The sequence below is a fragment of the Equus quagga genome, chromosome 8, assembly GCF_021613505.1.
Source record: "Equus quagga isolate Etosha38 chromosome 8, UCLA_HA_Equagga_1.0, whole genome shotgun sequence".
In the NCBI taxonomy this organism is placed as follows: domain Eukaryota; kingdom Metazoa; phylum Chordata; class Mammalia; order Perissodactyla; family Equidae; genus Equus; species Equus quagga.
The window spans coordinates 65,709,691-65,729,505 of record NC_060274.1 but is presented as its reverse complement, the minus strand read 5'-3'; the positions used below and the strand labels follow the sequence as shown (position 1 = coordinate 65,729,505).

Sequence of the window (19,815 nt, the reverse complement as noted above, 5' to 3'; positions counted from 1 at the left end):
AAGGTAACCTAGAGGTAAACGGGGCAGCTGGCCCGACCTCTGAGGCATCCTTCAGCAGGAGCATTAACACTTTAAGGAGCTGGAAACCAAACAGCTCCTCCTTACTTCCTGCTCCTCCGCCCTGCGCTCTCCAGCCCCGCCCCGCAGCAGTCTCGCACCTCGGGCACGCCCCTGCGCATGCTGGTTGGTCCTCGCGGACATGATGAAACTTCCCGCACGCATTACAGGAGCAAGACCGGTGTAAAGTGAGAGGAGGCTCTCCAAGCAGCCCGCATTCCGCAGCCCCAGCCGGCGCCTCTCCCACGCCCTACCCGCCGGTGCGCAGGTAAGTCGGCCCCGCGGTCCGGCGCAGCGCCCTCCCCGCGTGCCGCAGGGCTGCCCCGGAATGTGGGGGAGGATGCGCTGCAGCCTGGCCCTGCAGAAGGGAGAGCGGACGCGGAGCCGGGCGCCCGCGGCTGCTGCGGCTGCTGCCGGGTGAAGGGGTGGGGCCGATTATTGCGCACCTGGGAGCCAGCAGGTGAGGACACTTCTCGTGGTCCCCGGAGCGAAGGATCGAGTGAACTGTAGCGGGGAGACCGGACCGCTCGGTAGAGAAGGCAGCGGCCTAAGTTGGTCTTTGTAAATTTTATATTTTTTACTAGATTGCGTCGAGTCCTGTGGGAATTTTCGCAATCCGGGGGCCCTGCTGCGGATGGGCTGGAGGGTGCAGGTGGCCGGGGTTGCATTCGGGGCGACGCGGTCACTTAGTTCAGGAGGGTCGGTCTCGGGGTTGTTGGTCGCGACAGGCCTCGGGGTCTGTTCTTCCCCCTCCCCCACGGCTCCCCCCTCTTCACCTAGCCTCCCCTCTCCCCCACTCTCCTTCGACTGCAAGACTCAACAAGTGGCTTGCTGAGCAAGCCCTGCCAAGAAGAGATTTGTTTAGGGCGACAGGCGGCGCCATATGGAAAAAGGCAAAAGAACTGGCATGCCTTTTCTCAATGGCTATCTATTCCGTAGGGCTGGCTTCAGATTAATGTTACTGTTTCGAACAATGGGACGCTTTTCTTCCTGGCCCGTGGGCTACGTTATTTCTTCACTGCCCATTGCCCTGGGTGCTTGACTTATAATTTAAAAGCACTGATAACTCTCTTTTCATTGATTGTAAGGTAGATTAGCATTAAGTTAGGTCTTGAACCTGTCCAGGAGTTGGTTACTGATATCTTAATATAAAAATAAGGTGATATGGTGAAGTTTAAGTAGTTGGTAAGAGGAATAGAAATTAAATGCACTGAAACGGCTCTGGCCAGTCGGTAGCCACATATGGCCACATATGGTCACATGTGACTGACTGTCAAGAACTTGAAATGCTGGCTAGTCCGAATTGAGTTGGCTGTAAGTGTAAAGTACACTGGATCTTGACGACTTAAGGGAGAAAAGCAATGTAAAATATCTCATCAATTTTTATACTGATTACATGTTGAAATGATACTATTTTCGGCATATTGTAAATAAAATATATTTGAAATGAATTTCATCTTTTAAAAATGTTCTTAGTGGGGCTACTAGTATATTTAAAATTGCATATGTGGCTGACATTTCTCTTGGACAGCACTGCTCTAGAAGTTTGTAAGGAAGTAAGGAAAATTACTGGGAACAGGTAACAGCAGTAGGAGAAAACATTGCAAGTAGGACCTTTGCAAGTTAGACTGATTGCAAAAATAACTAATAGTGATAGTTTTAATTTGCTTTTTCCTGCTGGAGAAATAAGTGTGCTTCACAAACTTTGTTCCCTTATTCCCCCTCCAGTTTAGTAATTAATGTCTGTTTCCTAGAGCACGCTTACTAATGGGATTTACTATGTAGCATTAGGAAGACTTAGGTAAACGATTAATGACGTCACTTGATTTTGAAAGCACTTCCTAGCCAGTTTTAGTTGGTGTAGAGTCAAAGGTAGATGGCTTATCAGTAGTCATCTCACTTAAATCTCAGTGAATTTTCCCACTAAATCTCAAAGTAAATATCTCATTATAGGTTATTTGGCCAAGTGCGTGGAAGGGACTGCATAGGACATATGATACTTCATTTCCAAGTTGCTTTAATTAATACCATTTTCCATTAATTTGATCTGGTCTCGTTAAAAGGCCAAACAAAGCTTTGGTTCGTTTAGATGCAAATGAAATGTCCTGGGAGGATTGCGCGAAGTGAGTGATGTAAAGTGAACATATGTTTTTTTCTATGGTTTTTGTCTCAAATTATCTAGACATTTGCTGCAAATTTGCATTTAAAAAAATACCAAAATAGTTTCCAAGTTACAGATATTTTGGTAAAGTAACTGTCTTGAATTATTTGCTTTTTGGTTCACAGGGGTGAACCTAGTTGTTGTTCAGAGATGTTGCTCTCTATGTCCTACCTACTTTGCTTTCTTATTGGCCAAGGCAGCTTTGAGACAAAGACATTTGAGAACATTTTTGTCATTTTAGGACATTTTGATGGTGAACATTTTGTATCTCTGTCAACTTAAAATATTTTTTGTTATAAAACCAGGATATCTGATATCAAATAATATTGCTTTCTTTTCTCTTTAGGATTTCTTTTATCACGTTGGAATAAATCACTTAGAGGTAAGCTAGATGTTGTGAAATGCTTATATGCTCTGTATATCTCGATTACACGTTAGCCGTGTAATCGATCTATCAGGTCTGTAGATCTATAGTCTATCAGATCTATCAGATCTATGATCGATCTATAGGTGTGATCATCTATTCTACTCCCGCTGTATTCTGTGCGCAGTTAGTGCCGGTAAAGAGCAAGCATTTAATTGTCGAGGAGACCTGTGCGGAGACTGTAGTAATCTGGAGAGTCTCTTGGATTTTTGAGGGCTTTTGAGATTCTGGAGGGGCTGGGATCTCTGGCTAGGTTGGATCTCGCCTACGTGTGTGTCTGTGTCCTGGGAGTAAACCTAGGATGCAGAACAGAATGGGGCCTGAACACCGCAGTTCTGGCTGACCAAATGTAAGGCGAGAGAGACGCAGACTTTAACTGGGTGCTAAGCTGCTATAGCCGGCTGGCTGTAAAGGTCATCCGTCTTTTCTGAATACTTGTAAGTAAATTAAGTCGTTTAGCCTGCCAAGCTAATGGAAAACTACTGTAGATAGGATGGTTTATATTTCAGTCTTTGAAGTGGTTTATGCAAGTTTTTGGAGTCAAGATTTACTACAGACCTGGATTGCATCTTGAGTATTTAATGGGGCTGCTTTTCTCTCCATAGAGAGCCCGCAGCTCCATTGCACCATGTGTGGCATCTGGGCCCTCTTTGGCAGCGATGACTGCCTTGCTGTTCAGTGTCTGAGTGCTATGAAGATTGCACACAGGGGTCCAGATGCATTTCGTTTTGAGAATGTCAATGGATACACCAACTGCTGCTTTGGATTTCACCGGTTGGCTGTGGTTGACCAGCTGTTTGGAATGCAGCCAATTCGAGTGAAGAAATATCCTTATTTGTGGCTCTGTTACAATGGTGAAATCTACAACCACGTGAAGGTAAACAAAATTAAACCAGAAGATAATCTGGATCTGATTAAACCTCAGAGCTAGTTGGTTATAATAATTTTATATATTTTGTGAAATGCTTTTTACTTTTCAAAATACTTTCCATGTTCATTATCTCATTTGCTCCAATTATATAGACAGAGGGCACTGATGCACAAAGAGATGAAATGACTTGGTCACACACACACAAAAGTATAAAATGGGGATTACAATTCAGGTTCTTTAACTCTTAGAATCTTTTTTTTCTCTATGATGAATCTGAATATTAATTAGGGCCTGTGGTAGGCTCTGTGTCAGGTGCCAGGGATGCAGTAGTAAATAATGGAGCTTATTTTATTAGGGAGGAGACCAAAAAAAATCATTGTACATATATACGCATTCTGAAATCATGAAAATGGAGCTGATGGAGATGGGAGATCTAGTTTTAGGAAGGGTGGTCAGAGAAGGCTTCTTGAAAACTTGACACTTGAACTGAGACCCACTGGACAAGGGTCAGCTAGCAAGGCTGGGAAGAGCATTTCATGAGGAGGGAATTGCACGTGAAGCCCTGGATTTTTGTAAGAGAACAAAGGGCAGGTGGGCAAGGTGGGATGGGGAAGTTAGGCAGGACCAGATCAAGTACGACTTGGTAGCCATGGTAAGGAGTCAGAATATCATTCTCAGAGCAGGGAGATTTGAGGGTTTTTAAGGCAGGGGTAGAATTTAATAGTTTGGAGGTGATCATATTTAATGCTGCACTTAAGATATTTGTTGTTATTGCACACTTCACTTCATGAGAGCTAAAGGACAGAAAGGTGGCCAGATGCAGTAGAGCGTAAGAAGTAGGATTTCTAGCAGCATTAAAATTGGAACAGCTTTCTAATCTGCTAAAGCTCACTCTTAAAATGAGAGTGGGTGAGGGGATGGAAATTCTGACCCAAGGAAGCCAAGTTTGCTAAGAACCTTCCAATCTAGAATTATTTGGCTAGTCTTTCATAAGAAATTTTTTAATCCAAGATTTGCAAATTACTTTTAATTTTGAAAATTTCAAATTTACAAAAAGGAACAAGGCAATGAGCACCTGGACTGAATAATTGTTAATATGTTGCTGTATTTGCTTTATCCTTCTGTCTGTCTCTATATATATTCCCACACATACACTTTATTTTTAGGCTGAATCATTTTAGACTATATTGCAGATATTATGACACTTCTAAATATGTAAGCATTTATCTCTTAAGAATAAGGACATTCTTCAACCTAACACCAGTACTGTTATTAAACCTAAGAATCTATAATACCATCTAATATCCAGTTTATATTAAATTTCCCTAAATGTCCCAAGACTATATTTATAGCTGTTTTCTGTTGTTGTTTTCAGCCAGATTTCATTCAGAGTTAATACGTTTGGTTGTGATGTCTCTCTGTATTTTTTTGAGCCTAACTGATATATGCCTATCATTCATGGGTAGGGTTTTATATTCTAGCCACCTTTTGGACATTTTTATCTCTGAACACTAGGTTTTGCCATTGTTTGTTGTCTGCTTATAGGAACATGTTCAATAATCGACTTCTCATTTGACAAGTTTTTCTAGTTATGCAGTAAATTCCTTTCATATGTTTATTAAGGGCCTACTATACACCAGGCATCATTTTTCTAGGTGCTTGGAGATGCAATGGTGAAGAGGAAAGGTAAGAATGGAGTTTCATGCTAGTGGGAGTGGAGGCAGGGAGCAGTGAAAACTTCTTTCTTCCTAAGCTCAGTTAGGACCGTATAGGTGAGAATGTTAGGTTGCATTATGGCAATATTAGCCTGACTTTCACCTTAAATGAGATAGAAAATTCCTTGTTTTACTTGAACAGCATTGCTGCTTTTGTGTATTTTGTTAAAAAGTTAAATATTTCTATTCTAAATTAGCCAAATATGTTGTATTTTCAAAAGCAGAGAAGTCCCATTGCTTCTACCAGTCATCTAAGGTACTGTGGTTGGAGCAACTAGAAATTGGTCTAAAGAGCCAAATGGACATTTTAGCTTTCTATAAAGTGTTCTGGAACATAAGCTCCAAGCCCTTCTTTTGATGAAAATAAAATTTACTACCACTGCTGAAATGCAGCAGGGGTGTGTTGGGAGTGGAGGGAGGACAGTCAAGGAGAGGAGGAATCTGAGTAAAGCTGGAGTGCCGAGGAGGCCTGCTTCCTGCCGGGAGTGTCAGGGGCCTGCAGCCAACGAGTCCAGTGGCACTGTGCTTGCTGGATGGTGGCAAGACCTGGGGGCATTTATCTAACAGCAGCTTTTATTTATGTGTGGTTTCAGGAGAGTAAGAAGTGGTACATGGGAGTGATTAACCAATAAATTGCTTGCAAGGTTTAGGCCAGAGAGTGGCCCTGACACGGTGGGGGAGGATGGATTTGGGAAGCTGTTAACTTGCTAAAATCATTGATGCTTTAGGGTCGTTTATCCTTCAGATACTTAAGCTCAGAAGAGTCAGCAGAAGACTGTTTCCAAACCCCACCTGCTAGTGACGGATGGTCTCCGATGGTGTCTCAGAGCAGGGAGGGGTGACCAGGAGGTGGCTTTGTAGTCACCAGAGGCCGCCAAAGCCCATTTTTGGACAGTTCTGTGGGGGCTTATAGAAAAACGTTCACAAATTTATAGAGTGAGCGAGATGGTGAAGCATGTGTTACAGGTCATACATATACAAACATATAGATTTATTTTTTTAAATTTAGAAACATGTTTTAACTGTTTAAATTTATCCAGGATTTCCACCTGATTTTCTTTATGTGAACCTGTTTTATTTCCATTGTCAGGCAGCAATATGAGTAAGTACAGAGAAGGAGGAACACACCAAGGACTTTTCACCTCCCCAGTTTGTTGTTGGTGGTGGTGGAGAGCCGTGGAGTTCGGGCTTAACTTAATTACGCCCTCTCACTCTGCATGTGGTGGCAGCGACGGTCTCTGCTGCTCCTTTCGGGTGTGTGGAGTAATAAAGCTCCACTGTCATTTTGTCTGCCAGTGAGAAGTAGCTTCAATGCCACTGCTGTGGAGGGACTGGATGTTGTAGTCCTCCCACGGGGACCAGCAGCTTTGCTTTGGACCATGTGTCTCCATCATTGTGATGGAATCATTTATTTGTCAGGGAATAGTGCCAAATATGTTTGTCATTTTGCTTTCTATTTTCATAGGTAGGCCTTTGAGGCTGGACTGGAAGAACCTTAGCCAGTACTGTATTCCCAGACCTAAATTTCAAAGTTGTGGAGGACACACTTTTAGTGTCATGGCAACTGAGCAACCTATTTGCTTCACTGAACATATATTTGTAAATATATATGTATTACGTACACAGTATGTATATGATGTGCATTTCCCTCCCTCCACACATTACATGTTCTAGTACATTGCCACTACAGTTTATCAGAATGCAACTAAAATTTTCACAGGTTTAGCTTTATGTTATAAAGAATTTGTAGAATTGTGAGTTCAAACAAGCTATATTCTGATAATGCCATTGTTCTTCTAAATCATTAAAGTACATGAAATGGTTATAGAGCCCAGAAACATTGAAGCAACTTTGCAATAAAAAATTATTAGTGAACGCACAAGGATTCTAACATCTTTATTTTGCTATTGCTTCCTTAAGTTGCAACACCATTTTGAATTTGAGTACCAGACCAAAGTGGATGGTGAGATAATCCTTCATCTTTATGACAAAGGAGGAATTGAGCAAACAGTTTGTATGTTGGACGGGGTGTTTGCATTTATTTTGCTGGATACCGCCAATAAGAAAGTGTTCCTGGGCAGAGATACCTATGGAGTCAGACCTTTGTTTAAAGCCATGACAGAAGATGGGTTTTTGGCAGTATGTTCAGAAGCTAAAGGTAATGATAGAATTTTTTCTATAGGTTTTCATTATTCTCTTGATTTTGTGTTTTCTTCTAGGTCATATTTGCAAATCCCATAGGGGGCAATCCAAAATTTTACAATTGACTAAAGTAAGTCATGGACCCTCTGAGCTTTTTTTTTTTAACCAAGGACTTGGACCCTCCTTTTCAGCACTTAAATTCTGTAATCCTTGAAGGATGAATCTATAGTAAAGTCATTTAATTTTTGTTACGCCGATACATTCTGCATCTAGTTTGATCCCATATGTATTGTCAAGCTTTCTTCTTTTTTTTTGGTGAGGAAGATTTGGTCTTGAGCCAATATCTATTACCAATCTTCCTCTTTTTGCTTGAGGAAGATTGTCCCTGAGCTAACATCTGTACCAGTCGTCCTCTGTTTTGTACGTGGGATGCCGCCACAGCATGGCTTGATGAGTGGTGTGTAAATCCACACCCAAGATCCGAACCTCCAAACCCCAGGCCACTGAAGTGGAGTGTGTGAACTTAACCACTGTGCCACCAGGGTGGCCCCGATTGTCAAGCTTTCTTATGTCATATTGTAAACATGGTAGGGTTGGCCCTGCAGTTATTGCACTGTAGTGCCATGCTGTGGCTATGGCCCTAGCAAATATTTATTTAGCATTTTAAAAACAGCTTTATTGATATATAATTCCACATCCCATACAATTCACCTGTTGTAAGTGTACAATTCAGTGGTTTTTAGTGTGTTCACAGATATCCACAACCAACACTCCTGTCAATTTTAGAAAGTTTTTTATCACCTCAAAAAGAAACCCTGTTACCCTTTAGCTGTCACTACTCAATCCTCTATATCCGTCAACCATTAAACTTCTCTATGGATTTCTCTATTCTGGACATTTCATATGAATGGAATCATATCATATGTGGTCTTTTGTGACTGGCTTCTTTCACTTGGCATAATGTTTTCAAGATTTGTGTTGTAGCACATATCAGTAGTTACTTTTTACTTACTTTTTTTTTCCCTACTTACTCTTTGTGACCAAAAGATATTCCATTACGTGGATAATACCACATTCTGTTTACCCGTTTCTCAGTTGATTTGGGTTGTTTCTCCCTTTTGGCTGTTGTGAATAATGCTGCTATAAATGTTTGTGTAAAAGGTTTTGTGTAGACATATGTTTCCATTTCTCTTGGCTATATACCTGAGAGTGGAACTGCTGGGTCATATGGTAAGCCTATGTTCAATTGTTTGAGGAACTGCCAGACTTTTCCAAAACGGCCGCACCATTTTATATTCTCACGAGCAGTGTGTGAGAGTTTTGATTTTTCCACATCCTCACAAACATTTATTATCTGACTTTTTGCTTCTAGCCATCCTAGTATGTGAGAAGTGGGATTTCATTGTAGTTTTGATTTGCATTTCCCTGTTGACAATGATGGCAAGCATCTTTTCTTTCTTTTTTTTAAGATTGGCCCTGAGCTAACATCTGTTGCCAATCTTTTTTTTTTCTGTTTCCTTCTCCTCCCCAAACGCCCCAGTACGTGGTTGTATATTCTAGTTGTAGGTCCTTCTGGTTGTGCTATGTGGGACACTGCCTCAGCATGGCCTGATGAATGGTACCATGTCCGCGCCCAGGATCCGAACCAGTGAAATCCTGGGCCGCTGAAGCGGAGGGCGCAAACTTACTTAACCACTTGGCCATGGGGCCAGCCCCACAGCATCTTTTCTTGTGTTAATTGTCTATTTGTATATCTTCCTTGGAGAAATATCTATTCAGTTCCTTTGCCCTTTTTGTTTTTCCCTGCTGGGATCAGTTTATGAAAAAGAACTGTTTTTTAATTAACAGACTACTTTTTAGACCAGTTTTAGGTTTCAGAATAATTGAACAGAAAGCACAGAGTTCCCATATGTTTCACCCATTATGTTCAGCAAGGTTGTAGGATACAAGATCAATATGCAAAAATCAATTGTATTTGATTGATACACTTGTAATGAACACTATACACTTGTAATGAATAATCCAAAAATGAAATTAAGAGAAACAATTCCATTTATAATAGCTTCAAATACAGTAAAATACTTAGGAATAAATTTAACAAAAGAAGTGTAAAACTTTTACTTTGAAAACTATAAAACATTGTTGAAAGAAGAAATAAATAAATGGAAAATCATCCCATGATCCTGAATTGAAGACATAACATTATTAAGATGATAGTACTGCCCAAATTGATCTTCAGATTCAATGTGATTCCCTTCAGAATCCCAGATGACTTCTTTGTAGAAATTGACAAACTGACTTTAAAATTTGTATGGAAGTGCAGGAGACCCAGAATACCCAAAACAATCTTGAAAAAGAACCAAGTAGGAGACCTCATGCTTCCTGACTTCAAAACTTGCTACAAAACAAGGGTAAGCAGGACAGTATGGTACTGGCACGAGGATAGACATATATACCAGTGGAATACAACTGAGAGTCCAGAAATGAACACATACATCTGTAGTCAACTGATTTTTAAGAAGGATCCAAAGACCATTCAATGGGGAAAGACTAATCTATTTGACAACTGGTACTGGGACAACTGGACATACACATACAAAGAAATAAAGTTGGATCTTTACTTCACACCATATACAAAAATTAAAGTGGATCAAAGACCTAAATGTAAGAGCTAAAACTACAAAATTCTTAGAAGAAAACATAGAGGTAAATCTTCGTGACATTGGATTTCACAAGGATTTCTTAGATATGACACCAAAAGCACAAGCAACAAAAATAAATTGGACATCATCAAAATTAAAAATTTTGGATTGCAAAAGACATCATCAAGAAAGTGAAAAGACAACCCACAGAATAGAAGAAAATATTTGGAAATCATGCTTAGCCTTTTTTGACAGTATACTTGAGGAAGACGTTCGTCTTTTCTCTCTTAGCTAGACAGCAGTAACATCCTAAAATCAAATCCACCTGCCTGTCTCTTTTTGCCTCATTCCTTAAATCCTTTCTCACTTAGTTTTCAGATTTAATATTGGCTGAAGCAAGGATAATGAGATCAGTAAGAGGGTCCTTAGGACACTAGTCACTGTGGGTACGGATACCTGAATTAGCCTTTCAGGCATTTGTAGTGTGATCAAATGGCCAAGAATGTGTATCTCTGTTATTTACCTAAAGTAGCATTGGGGAAGCCCAGCCAAGAGCACACAAGGGAAAAGCAGACTCCTTACTTCCACTGTCTGTCTTTTGGGCCTGATTATAACTTGATATGGAATTGTAATGTCACATCCTCTGAAATTTCTTGACTTGATATTTTTTACATCCTTCTTAATACTAGTCTTTTCCTGACCAAATGGTCTCACCTAGAGTACTACAACAGTTTTCCTTTCTCAAGGCTTTTAGAATAACATATCAAAAACTCATTTGATCATAGTACTCCCTGCTTAAAACCTTTTAATTACTCCTTGTTCCCTACAAGGGTTGTGTGGCTCTCTTGAGGTCTGCCAGCTAGTGATGGGGTCCCATAGGGTCTTTGAATTCAACACTACACAGTAGAATATGGGGCTAACAAACCAATTCTAAATCATAATGAGTATTCTATGTAGATAAGCTGTTACTATTTGCAATAAGACATTGATTTGTATCAAAGATCATGGTGATATCAGGTTACTCCCTGGGAGAACTTATTGAGGAAATTTAGATTATACTGTTTAACGCACACCGTGTATAATAACTAGTTAGGGGTAGATGCCTGACTTCTTAATATCTGATTTTAAAGTATCTAACAGTGGATCATTTTGCTTGTTAAATGACTGGAAACCATGGCTATTTTCTTAAAATACTTCAGTGATGTCAAAGAAATGACTTCCAGTTATCATAAAATTAACAGTTTCAAATCCATCTCTTTGCTTAATAATGTATCTCTTCTTTTTATATTTGCTTGCTTTGTTATAGAAAATAGATTTTCTTAATCAGAAGTTCCAGCTAGGGATAAGAAATTAAACATTGGAGATTTTCCTCTTGCTTTGAATTACCATTAACCTGTGGTTTTGCTATACCTCTCTGTACCACTATCTTTCTAGTAAGTAGATGGTAGGGCTTTGGCTGATTAAAAATTTTTTCCTGTTCTACTTACAGAATGGACATGTATTTGTATTTAAAAAAGGGAAATAAATAGGAATTTAGAGGATATTAACTGATTGTGAAAGTTACTGTGAAGTGTGATCCTAATTTGAATAATTATCTTTTTGAATTTGTAGGTCTCGTTAACCTGAAGCACTCCATGACTCCTTTTTTAAAAGTGGAGCCTTTTCTCCCAGGACACTATGAAGTTTTGGATTTAAAGCCAAATGGCAAAGTTGCCTCAGTGGAAATGGTTAAATTTCATCACTGTAGAGATGAGCCTCTGCATGCCCTCTATGACAGTGTGGAGAAACTGTTCCCAGGTAATCAAGCAAATCCCCACCTCTGTCCCCCAAAGGAAAAAAAATATTCTCATGTCATTGGAATGATTTGAAGACCTAGTTCCTGTTTAATTTGGAGGCGAAACTCAGGGATTTGGCAAAGGCCAGCATTGAGTAAATGCCATCAAGATAGATGTAGATGATTGTGTACCTCATTTCAGTAAATAATTCAGCCTAGTCTTTTCTGGAGCTCTTTCATTTACTTTATGTGTTTGTAGGTTTTGAGATAGAAACTGTGAAGAGCAACCTGCGCATCCTTTTTGACAATGCCATTAAGAAACGTTTGATGACGCACAGAAGAATTGGCTGCCTTTTATCAGGTGAAGTGAGTTAAAAAACCTAATTATATTTAGTGCATGTTTGTTTAATGTTTTGTTTAATTTGTTTAATGTTAAATGTTTTGTAGCTATTCCTGAGGTTTTGACTATAAATGTTTACTCAATGATTTAATCTTTCCTCCATTATAGGATGAAAAAGTTTTTTGTAAGCGCCATTTAATAGTCATAGTAATATAATAAAGTTACACTATCATTATATTATTGGTGTGAATGAGTTAGTAAACATTCTTTAGAATTCTGTGCAGTGATTTTTTTTTTTTTTAAGATTTTATTTTTCCTTTTTCTCCCCAAAGCACCCTGGTACATAGTTGTATATTTTTAGCTGTGGGTCCTTCCAGCTGTGGCATGTGGGACGCCGCCTCAGCCTGGCCTGACAAGCAGTGCCATGTCCATGCCCAGGACCCGAACCTGCGAAACCCTGGGCCGCTGAAGCAGAGCGCGTGAACTTAACCACTTGGCCACAGGGCCGGCCCTGGGCAGTGATTTTTAACCAATTCAAATACTGTTCCCATTGTCACAGGTTATGTGTTAGGTTTTTCTCTCATTAAAGTTGATTTTCAGTTTATAAAACTTGGGGACTTTAAATGATAAAACCCTAATCTCAGTGCTTAACAGGAATGTCAGTCTCCTGTCCCTCCCATGCGAGGCATGTAACCAGTCCACTTGCTGTCTTGCTCATAGGGGGCTTGGACTCCAGTTTGGTTGCTGCCACTCTGTTGAAGCAGCTAAAAGCAGCCCAAGTACAATATCCTCTGCAGACTTTTGCGATCGGCATGGAAGACAGTCCCGATTTACTAGCTGCTAGAAAGGTAAGACTCTGTCTCTGCCCGTTACGTAGTTAAGACAGACTTGCTATTAGAATGAATTCTGTCCTGCTGCTGCTGTGCTGACTCAGGTAATTGTTTTAAGTTAAATATATTCAAATGGAATGAAATGCTTGTTGAATATCAACTATGTAGTACACTGTATTTTGGGTACCTTTATCTGCCACAGCCTATGCAGTCCTCAAAAAACCCTCTGATAATAATTCTGCCCTATTGAAAGTATGCCATGGTGGTGAAGATGGCAGGCTTAGGAGCCTGACTGCTGGTTTCAAATCCTAGCTCTATCACGCAATTCCTACAGTACGCAATGGGAGTGATAGTATCTACTATGGGATAGTTTTGGGGTAGAAATTATATAATTCATATAAAGTGTGTAGAATAGAACCTAGCATGTAGTAAGTACTTAGTGAATGGTAGCTGTTACTGTTTTTTGTTTTTTATAAAGCACTGTCCCTCTGAGCAGAAGGGATCTTGTACATTCAGTGTGCAGGGGACCTCATTCCTACTCTGGAAGAACATACACAGAACGGATGAGAAAGAGCTAGAGAGCAGTCCCAAAGCAAGTTGATCAATGCCAAGAGAATACAAAATAGCCCAAGAAAATAGAATGAGGGGAGGGGCCTTTTCATTTAGGGATAACTTCCTGCATGTAAAATTCAGCATTGCAAGAGGGCCAAAAGGAGAGCAAGGTTAGATGGGAGACCGTGTGGGACTAGAGGAAGATGATGGGTTTGATAAAATAGGTGTGCATGTGGCGGGGGGTCGGGGCATGCTAATTGGATGCCTCTTGATTGTTGAGTTATCCTGGAGTGGGAAGAGCTTCTGAGTAGTTCAGTGGAGGCAGAGGCTATGGGAGGCGAGGAAGCTGACTCGATGGGGCTTGTATGTGGTGGCCCAGAGAACATTTCCCTTATTTTGCCTCGTTTGTTTTCCACCATTGTTGCTTCATTATGTGTTGTGAACTACTGTCCTATTTCATTTTCGAGGGTAGTTCTTTTCTTTAAATAACAAGTATATGGATATTTCTTTATATAATTAGGTGGCAAATCATATTGGGAGTGAACACCATGAAGTCCTCTTTAACTCTGAGGAAGGCATTCAGGCCCTGGATGAGGTCATATTTTCTTTGGAAACTTATGATATCACTACAGTTCGTGCTTCAGTAGGTAAGATATTTTATGATACTAATAAGGTTTTTTTAATCTTGAAAAAGTGTCAGGTTTAAAAAACATTTCAGGCAACAGTTTAAATATTTAAGAATGAATGCAAATCAAATTCTTACCTTAGCAGTTGTTTAAGACCATTTAAGAAAATTCCCCGAATCTCTTGGAGTAAGGGGAACAATACATAGTTAAGATTCCACATTTATGGGGTTGCTGTTTATATTTTTCCAAAGAGTAGATACATATTTTCTGTGCCTCCCTCCACCCCCTCAATTTCTCTGAATAAAGTTTCTTGGGCTATAGTCTGTATAAAATAGGGAAATAGGTCTATGTTATCATTCATTTTCTATAAAGAATACTCATTTTAGATATATTTTGGTAAATATTTCATCATACAACTTATCAATGAGTAGGTATTATTGCCCAGCCAGCAATCCTAGTTTTACTCTGTGGATGCATCCTGAGATCAGAAGTATACTTCAGATCAGACTGATCCGGCATGGTCGAGACTAACGTGCTACTGGCTTACATGTGCCTCTCTTTTAAGAGACTCAGAATCCAACAGGGCTCCATTGCAGAGTTTAGAGCGTGCGTTCTCAACAGGGGTCACACTGCCCCCATGGGATGAAAAATTGGTTGTTGGAGGGCAAAAAAATCTTAGGTGTTAAAATGGTTTATAGCCCTCCAAAGGGCCATAGTACATAAGAAGATATAGATAATAATACAAATAATACCATATAATACCATATCTGTGGTATTATTTCATTGTGTGTGGGGGGACAATTAGGAAAAAAATGTCTAAAAAGGCTTCCTAGGGAGGCAATAATGAAAAAATGGTTGAGAACAAATACTGGTTTACATGGATGTAAAGCAGGAGCCGATGGGCATGTTGTAACAACTTATATTCTTATATATATATTCTTAACTATATGTGAAATTTAGTGACTGGAGAGCATCAGAAAAAAATTAAAGCTAAACTACCAAAACCCTAACTCTTATTATTTTTGTATAGTAATACTTACATGAAAGGTATGATTTTTTTTTTAGATATTTGAGTCATCGTTCACTTTAGCAAAATTTTAAGGTGTGGACAGTCTTGGTCTCAAAGCATTGAAATTTTAAAGCCTGTATATAAAATTGTGGAATGGTTCTCGGCTATATCATTATAACGCTGTGACTTTCGGATTAAGGACAGTAGTCCTCCTTTATCCTCGCTTTTGCTTTCCATGATTTCAGTTACCTGCTGTCAGCCATGGTCCAAAAATATTAAATGGAAAATTCCAGAAGTAAACAATTCATAAGTTTTAAATTGCACGCCATTCTGAGTAGCATGATTAGATCTTGCACCATTCCAGTCTGTCCCTTCTGAGATGTGAATCATCCCTTTGTCCAGTGTATCCACACTGTACATGCTTCCCGCCTGTTAGTCACTCAGTAGCCATCTTGGTTATCAGATTGACTGTCGCGTTATCACAGTGCTTGTATTCAAGTGACCATGGACATCATCATGGCTCCATGATCCTCCTGATGATCCGACTTCTGACGTATCATCGGAAGGTCACTAGTAGTCTAAGGCTATATGACAGTGCTTATGTCATTCGCCTCACTTCATCCCATCACATAGGCATTGTATCATCTCACATCATCACAAGAAGGGTGAGTACAGTACAATAAGATACTTTGAGAGAGACCAAATTCATATAACTTTTATTATAGTATATTGTTATAAGTTGTTCTATTTTATTGTTATTGTTGTTAATTTCTTACTGTGCCTAATTTATAAATTAAACTTTGTCATAGGTATGTATGTAAAGGAACAAACATATTATGTATAGGGTTCAGTACTATCTGTGGTTTCAGCATCCACTGGGAGTCTTGGAACGTCAGATAAGGGGAGACTACTGTGCATATAAATGGCTTGTGGATATAAGGTCATTATTTTTGAAAACTTTATATTAATACAGAGTTCAATCTAATAGCAAAACCTGCAGTTATTTCCAAAAGCCAACTGAAAGGCATTTTTGGTAGAGGGTTATGCTGACATTAACATAATTTCTGTCTCTTTTGTAAGGTATGTACTTAATTTCCAAGTACATTCGGAAGAACACGGATAGCGTGGTGATCTTCTCTGGAGAAGGTTCGGATGAACTTACTCAGGGTTACATATATTTTCACAAGGTAAACATTCTGAAGTGGAAGGATATTGGTGCTAGGATTAGAGAAGTATGAATTATTTGACCATTTTCTGTCGTCGGTTTTTTTCAGTATAGCAGTAACACTTGACTATCTTATGAGGCATATGAGGAAAATCTTATGAGGTATATGAAGAAATCTGACAGTGTCTGCTTTGTATTTCTTTTAGGGATTACAAAGAAGTCTTAATAGTGTCAGATACTTTCCATTCTTTAACACTAGTTAAGCATGAGAATGACATTTCCAATGTTTCTTCATCGCCTGTGGAATTTTAGTTATTGCACAGGGGGTCCATTTTATTTGTTCTAACACTAGCACTTTCAGTGTGAGGGAAGGTCTGTTTTATAAAGCATTTACTCCCTTCCCTAAACTTTCCCTTTTGTCTTACCCACCTTTGGTGTTGGGATATGTATAAGTGTAAGAAATAAAAACTATGTGTGTGCCCAAAGCAAAGCTGTGGGCGTATTTGTAACTTGAGCTATTTCTTTGTAAAATAGGCTCCTTCGCCTGAGAAAGCCGAGGAGGAGAGCGAGAGGCTTCTGAAAGAACTCTATCTGTTTGACGTTCTCCGTGCGGATCGAACTACTGCTGCCCACGGGTAACTCAGTATTTTCAGAAGCAATTGTAAAAATAACCTCAGCAGACAAAAAGCTCAATAGCTGATTTTTTTCCCTTTCACTTGGCTATAGTTGCAAAGTATGACTTTTAGAGAGAAAATGAAGCTTTTCTCTTAACTTGGCCGCAAAGGAATTAGGCTGAATTCAAAGTGTTACTGTGGGTAACGGTGGGACACCTGCAGGTTGGTTAAGGCGGAGTTCCCCACTTCAGAACATAACATTCTGCCCACATCTGAACAACCGAGAGGGAAGGTGATGCAGCTCTTTTTAAGAGAAGTAAAGATAATACACCTCCAAGTAACAAGTGTTGAGCGCCTGCCATGCCTATTTGATGCTGCGGGAACCCAATGTGGGGATGGGACAACGAAGATGCAAGGGTCTGATTAGATTATAAAGACCAGATTTCTTTGGTATCATTTTTGTTTGGCTAAAGTTCACTTTTTAGGTGGTCATGTTGGAGAATTGAAGACTCTTATTTGTACATAATGAACAACCCACATTAAATGTTTTAGTTGCTTCTACAAAGTCGCACTTAGATTAGGAAATAATTAAATATGGGGTTGGGGAATGCACTGAATCCGTGGTTATTACCCTATCTGCTTGCCGTCACCAGGATTCAGGAAACAGGTGATGTGGCCTTTGATGAAACACTGTGCAACATTGGTTTATATTTAATATTGTATGTAAATTATTAATCAGTTAGTAGTAAAAACATTTGAATCATTACAGTTGTTAATAGGATGAGAGATGGTCTCACCTAAGAGAAACTTTGAGTCAGAGAGGTCTAGGCAAAGTACACCCATAATGATCAGGTCACTCTGATTCCTAACTTTTTCTGCTTTTTCAGATACACGTTTAGCTCTTCAAAGAAGAGAAAGTGAATTATTCTCACAGTTTGGGTCACTTGCTAGATGAGATAATACATATTATTTTGAATGAAGGTTTTTATGTTTATCACTAGTGTAGGGCAATCAGGAGGATTGCAAACATGACTTTATAATCTTAACATGACTTAGAGGCTGGTTGAATTGCTAGGACCCTCTAAATAAGAATCTAAACTGACAGGCACTAAATGTACATTTTGCTTTTGAATTTTCTTCTTTTCTCCTCTAAGGCTTGAATTGAGAGTCCCATTCCTGGATCATCGATTTTCTTCCTATTACCTGTCTCTGCCACCCGATATGAGAATTCCTAAGGTAGGTGAATCACTTCACGATAACAGCTGTTATCTCGTATCTTTGATATTTGGAACTTTTACTGATGCTCCTTTTCTTTTCATGTCAGAATGGGATAGAAAAACATCTCCTGAGAGAGACATTCGAGGACTCCGATCTGATTCCTAAAGAGATTCTCTGGCGACCTAAAGAAGCCTTCAGTGATGGGATAACCTCAGTTAAGAATTCCTGGTTTAGGATTTTACAGGAATATGTTGAACATCAGGTAGAATGTCTTTAAAAACATTTTCTGAAATAGGACAATTTGGATGCAGAGTTGTAGTAACTGTTCATTTTGTATTTAGTTTAAATATTTTGTGTCTGTGGGAAACATTCCCTATAAATAATATTTCTTTTAAAAGAATTTTATAAGAATTAAGTAGCATGAAGGATTACAAAGTGGCATCTAGAACTGAAAGAGTGAGAGGAGAGTTACCACTGATCACTGACCTTCATTTACCTCATTTGGGGCCCTTGCTGGATGCCAGACATTATTGGGCACAAATGAGTAAACTTGTCAGAGCCATAGTATTAGAAATCTGCATATGGGTGTTCCTTAAAAGTCAGCACAGCTATGTCTGTGATGGATAGTTTAGCATTTTCTAAGGGGTGGGTGATTCAAAGCATCTCTTGCACAATTTACTGTCTTGCCTTTTCATATCTTTTTTTTTGGTTTTGTGAAGCCAGATTAAATACAAGTATTTCCATGCTGTTTAAAAAACCCTTTTGCTCTTATGCTCTTCTTCTTACAGGTTGATGATACGATGATGGCAGCCGCAGCCCAGAAATTTCCCTTCAACACTCCTAAGACCAAAGAAGGCTATTACTACCGTCAGATCTTTGAGCACCACTACCCAGGCCGGGCTGACTGGCTGACCCATTACTGGATGCCCCGGTGGATCAATGCCACTGACCCTTCTGCCCGCACTCTGACCCATTACAAGTCAGCTGCCAAAGCGTAGGCATGCTCTCAGCTATAAAGTGAAAGGCAATGTTTCTTCTCCTCGGGAAGGGTAGGGGACTTGGGGGCAGGAAGGGGAGCAATGAGCATCAACCACCTGGGCTTGCTTGGGTGTGAAAAAAATAAAACATCTTAAATCTGAAACGTTGCTATAGTCTTTTATATTTATATAGTCTGTTCATTAGGAGTAACTAGAAACTGAGCAGCTTTTCCTCTATCACAGTAGGGCAGAAGGTGAGCTAGGAAAGGGGAACAGTCTGATGTTTGTGAGAACTCAAAGCACTCTCCTGACAGGGCTGCTCTGGAAGATGTTTGGGTCTCGTGCCAACATGGCCTCCTTCCTGTCCTTGCCTATCTTAGTGTGGTCCTCTGTGACTTCCCTCTCTTAGTTCTTTCTGCATTCCTAACAGCTGGCTCTGGAGGGGTGAGTCCTTTTTTTTAAAAATAAATTTCAGGTGTACAGCTTTATAATTGACGTCCGTACTCACTACAAGGTAAACCGTCACAAGTCTAGTTAGAGAGGTGAGTCCTTTTAAGAGTTCGTGACAGTTCTGTTTTTTTTCTTCCTTCTTCTCCCCAGAGCCCCCCAGGACATAGTTGTATATTCTAGTTGTGAATGACTGTTCTGTTTTGTAAGATAGTAATAAATTGTTTCATTTTTATGTTAAGCCAACGTCT

General features: G+C 39.7%; 1 protein-coding gene across 3 annotated transcripts; it reads left to right on the top strand.

Moving 5' to 3' along the window:
• The first annotated feature begins 230 nt into the window (after positions 1 to 230).
• On the top strand, positions 231 to 19,281 carry ASNS (asparagine synthetase (glutamine-hydrolyzing)). Of its 3 annotated transcripts, none has more exons than XM_046670522.1 (13): positions 231 to 325; positions 2,565 to 2,600; positions 3,248 to 3,519; positions 7,149 to 7,386; positions 11,624 to 11,809; positions 12,046 to 12,147; positions 12,847 to 12,974; positions 14,029 to 14,155; positions 16,224 to 16,330; positions 16,843 to 16,943; positions 18,077 to 18,158; positions 18,247 to 18,402; positions 18,929 to 19,281. In XM_046670522.1, exons 3-13 carry the CDS (start codon positions 3,271 to 3,273, stop codon positions 19,136 to 19,138), a joined length of 1,686 nt encoding a protein of 561 aa, XP_046526478.1. In that variant the 5' UTR covers positions 231 to 325; positions 2,565 to 2,600; positions 3,248 to 3,270; the 3' UTR covers positions 19,139 to 19,281. The 3 variants fall into 3 exon arrangements, with proteins under 3 accessions (XP_046526478.1, XP_046526479.1, XP_046526480.1); XM_046670523.1 differs by lacking the exon at positions 231 to 325 and adding an exon at positions 423 to 517; XM_046670524.1 differs by lacking the exon at positions 231 to 325 and adding an exon at positions 537 to 608.
• Positions 19,282 to 19,815: the final 534 nt, after the last annotated feature.

What these genes read in the sequence shown, in the direction of transcription:
- ASNS (XM_046670522.1), top strand. Translation starts at nt 3,271, where the DNA reads ATGTGTGGCATCTGGGCCCTCTTTGGCAGCGATGACTGCCTTGCTGTT. An exon ending in TACAGTTCGTGCTTCAGTAG is followed by an intron (nt 14,156 to 16,223) that starts GTAAGATATTTT and finishes CTCTTTTGTAAG; the next exon opens with GTATGTACTTAATTTCCAAG. An exon ending in CGAACTACTGCTGCCCACGG is followed by an intron (nt 16,944 to 18,076) that starts GTAACTCAGTAT and finishes TTCTCCTCTAAG; the next exon opens with GCTTGAATTGAGAGTCCCAT.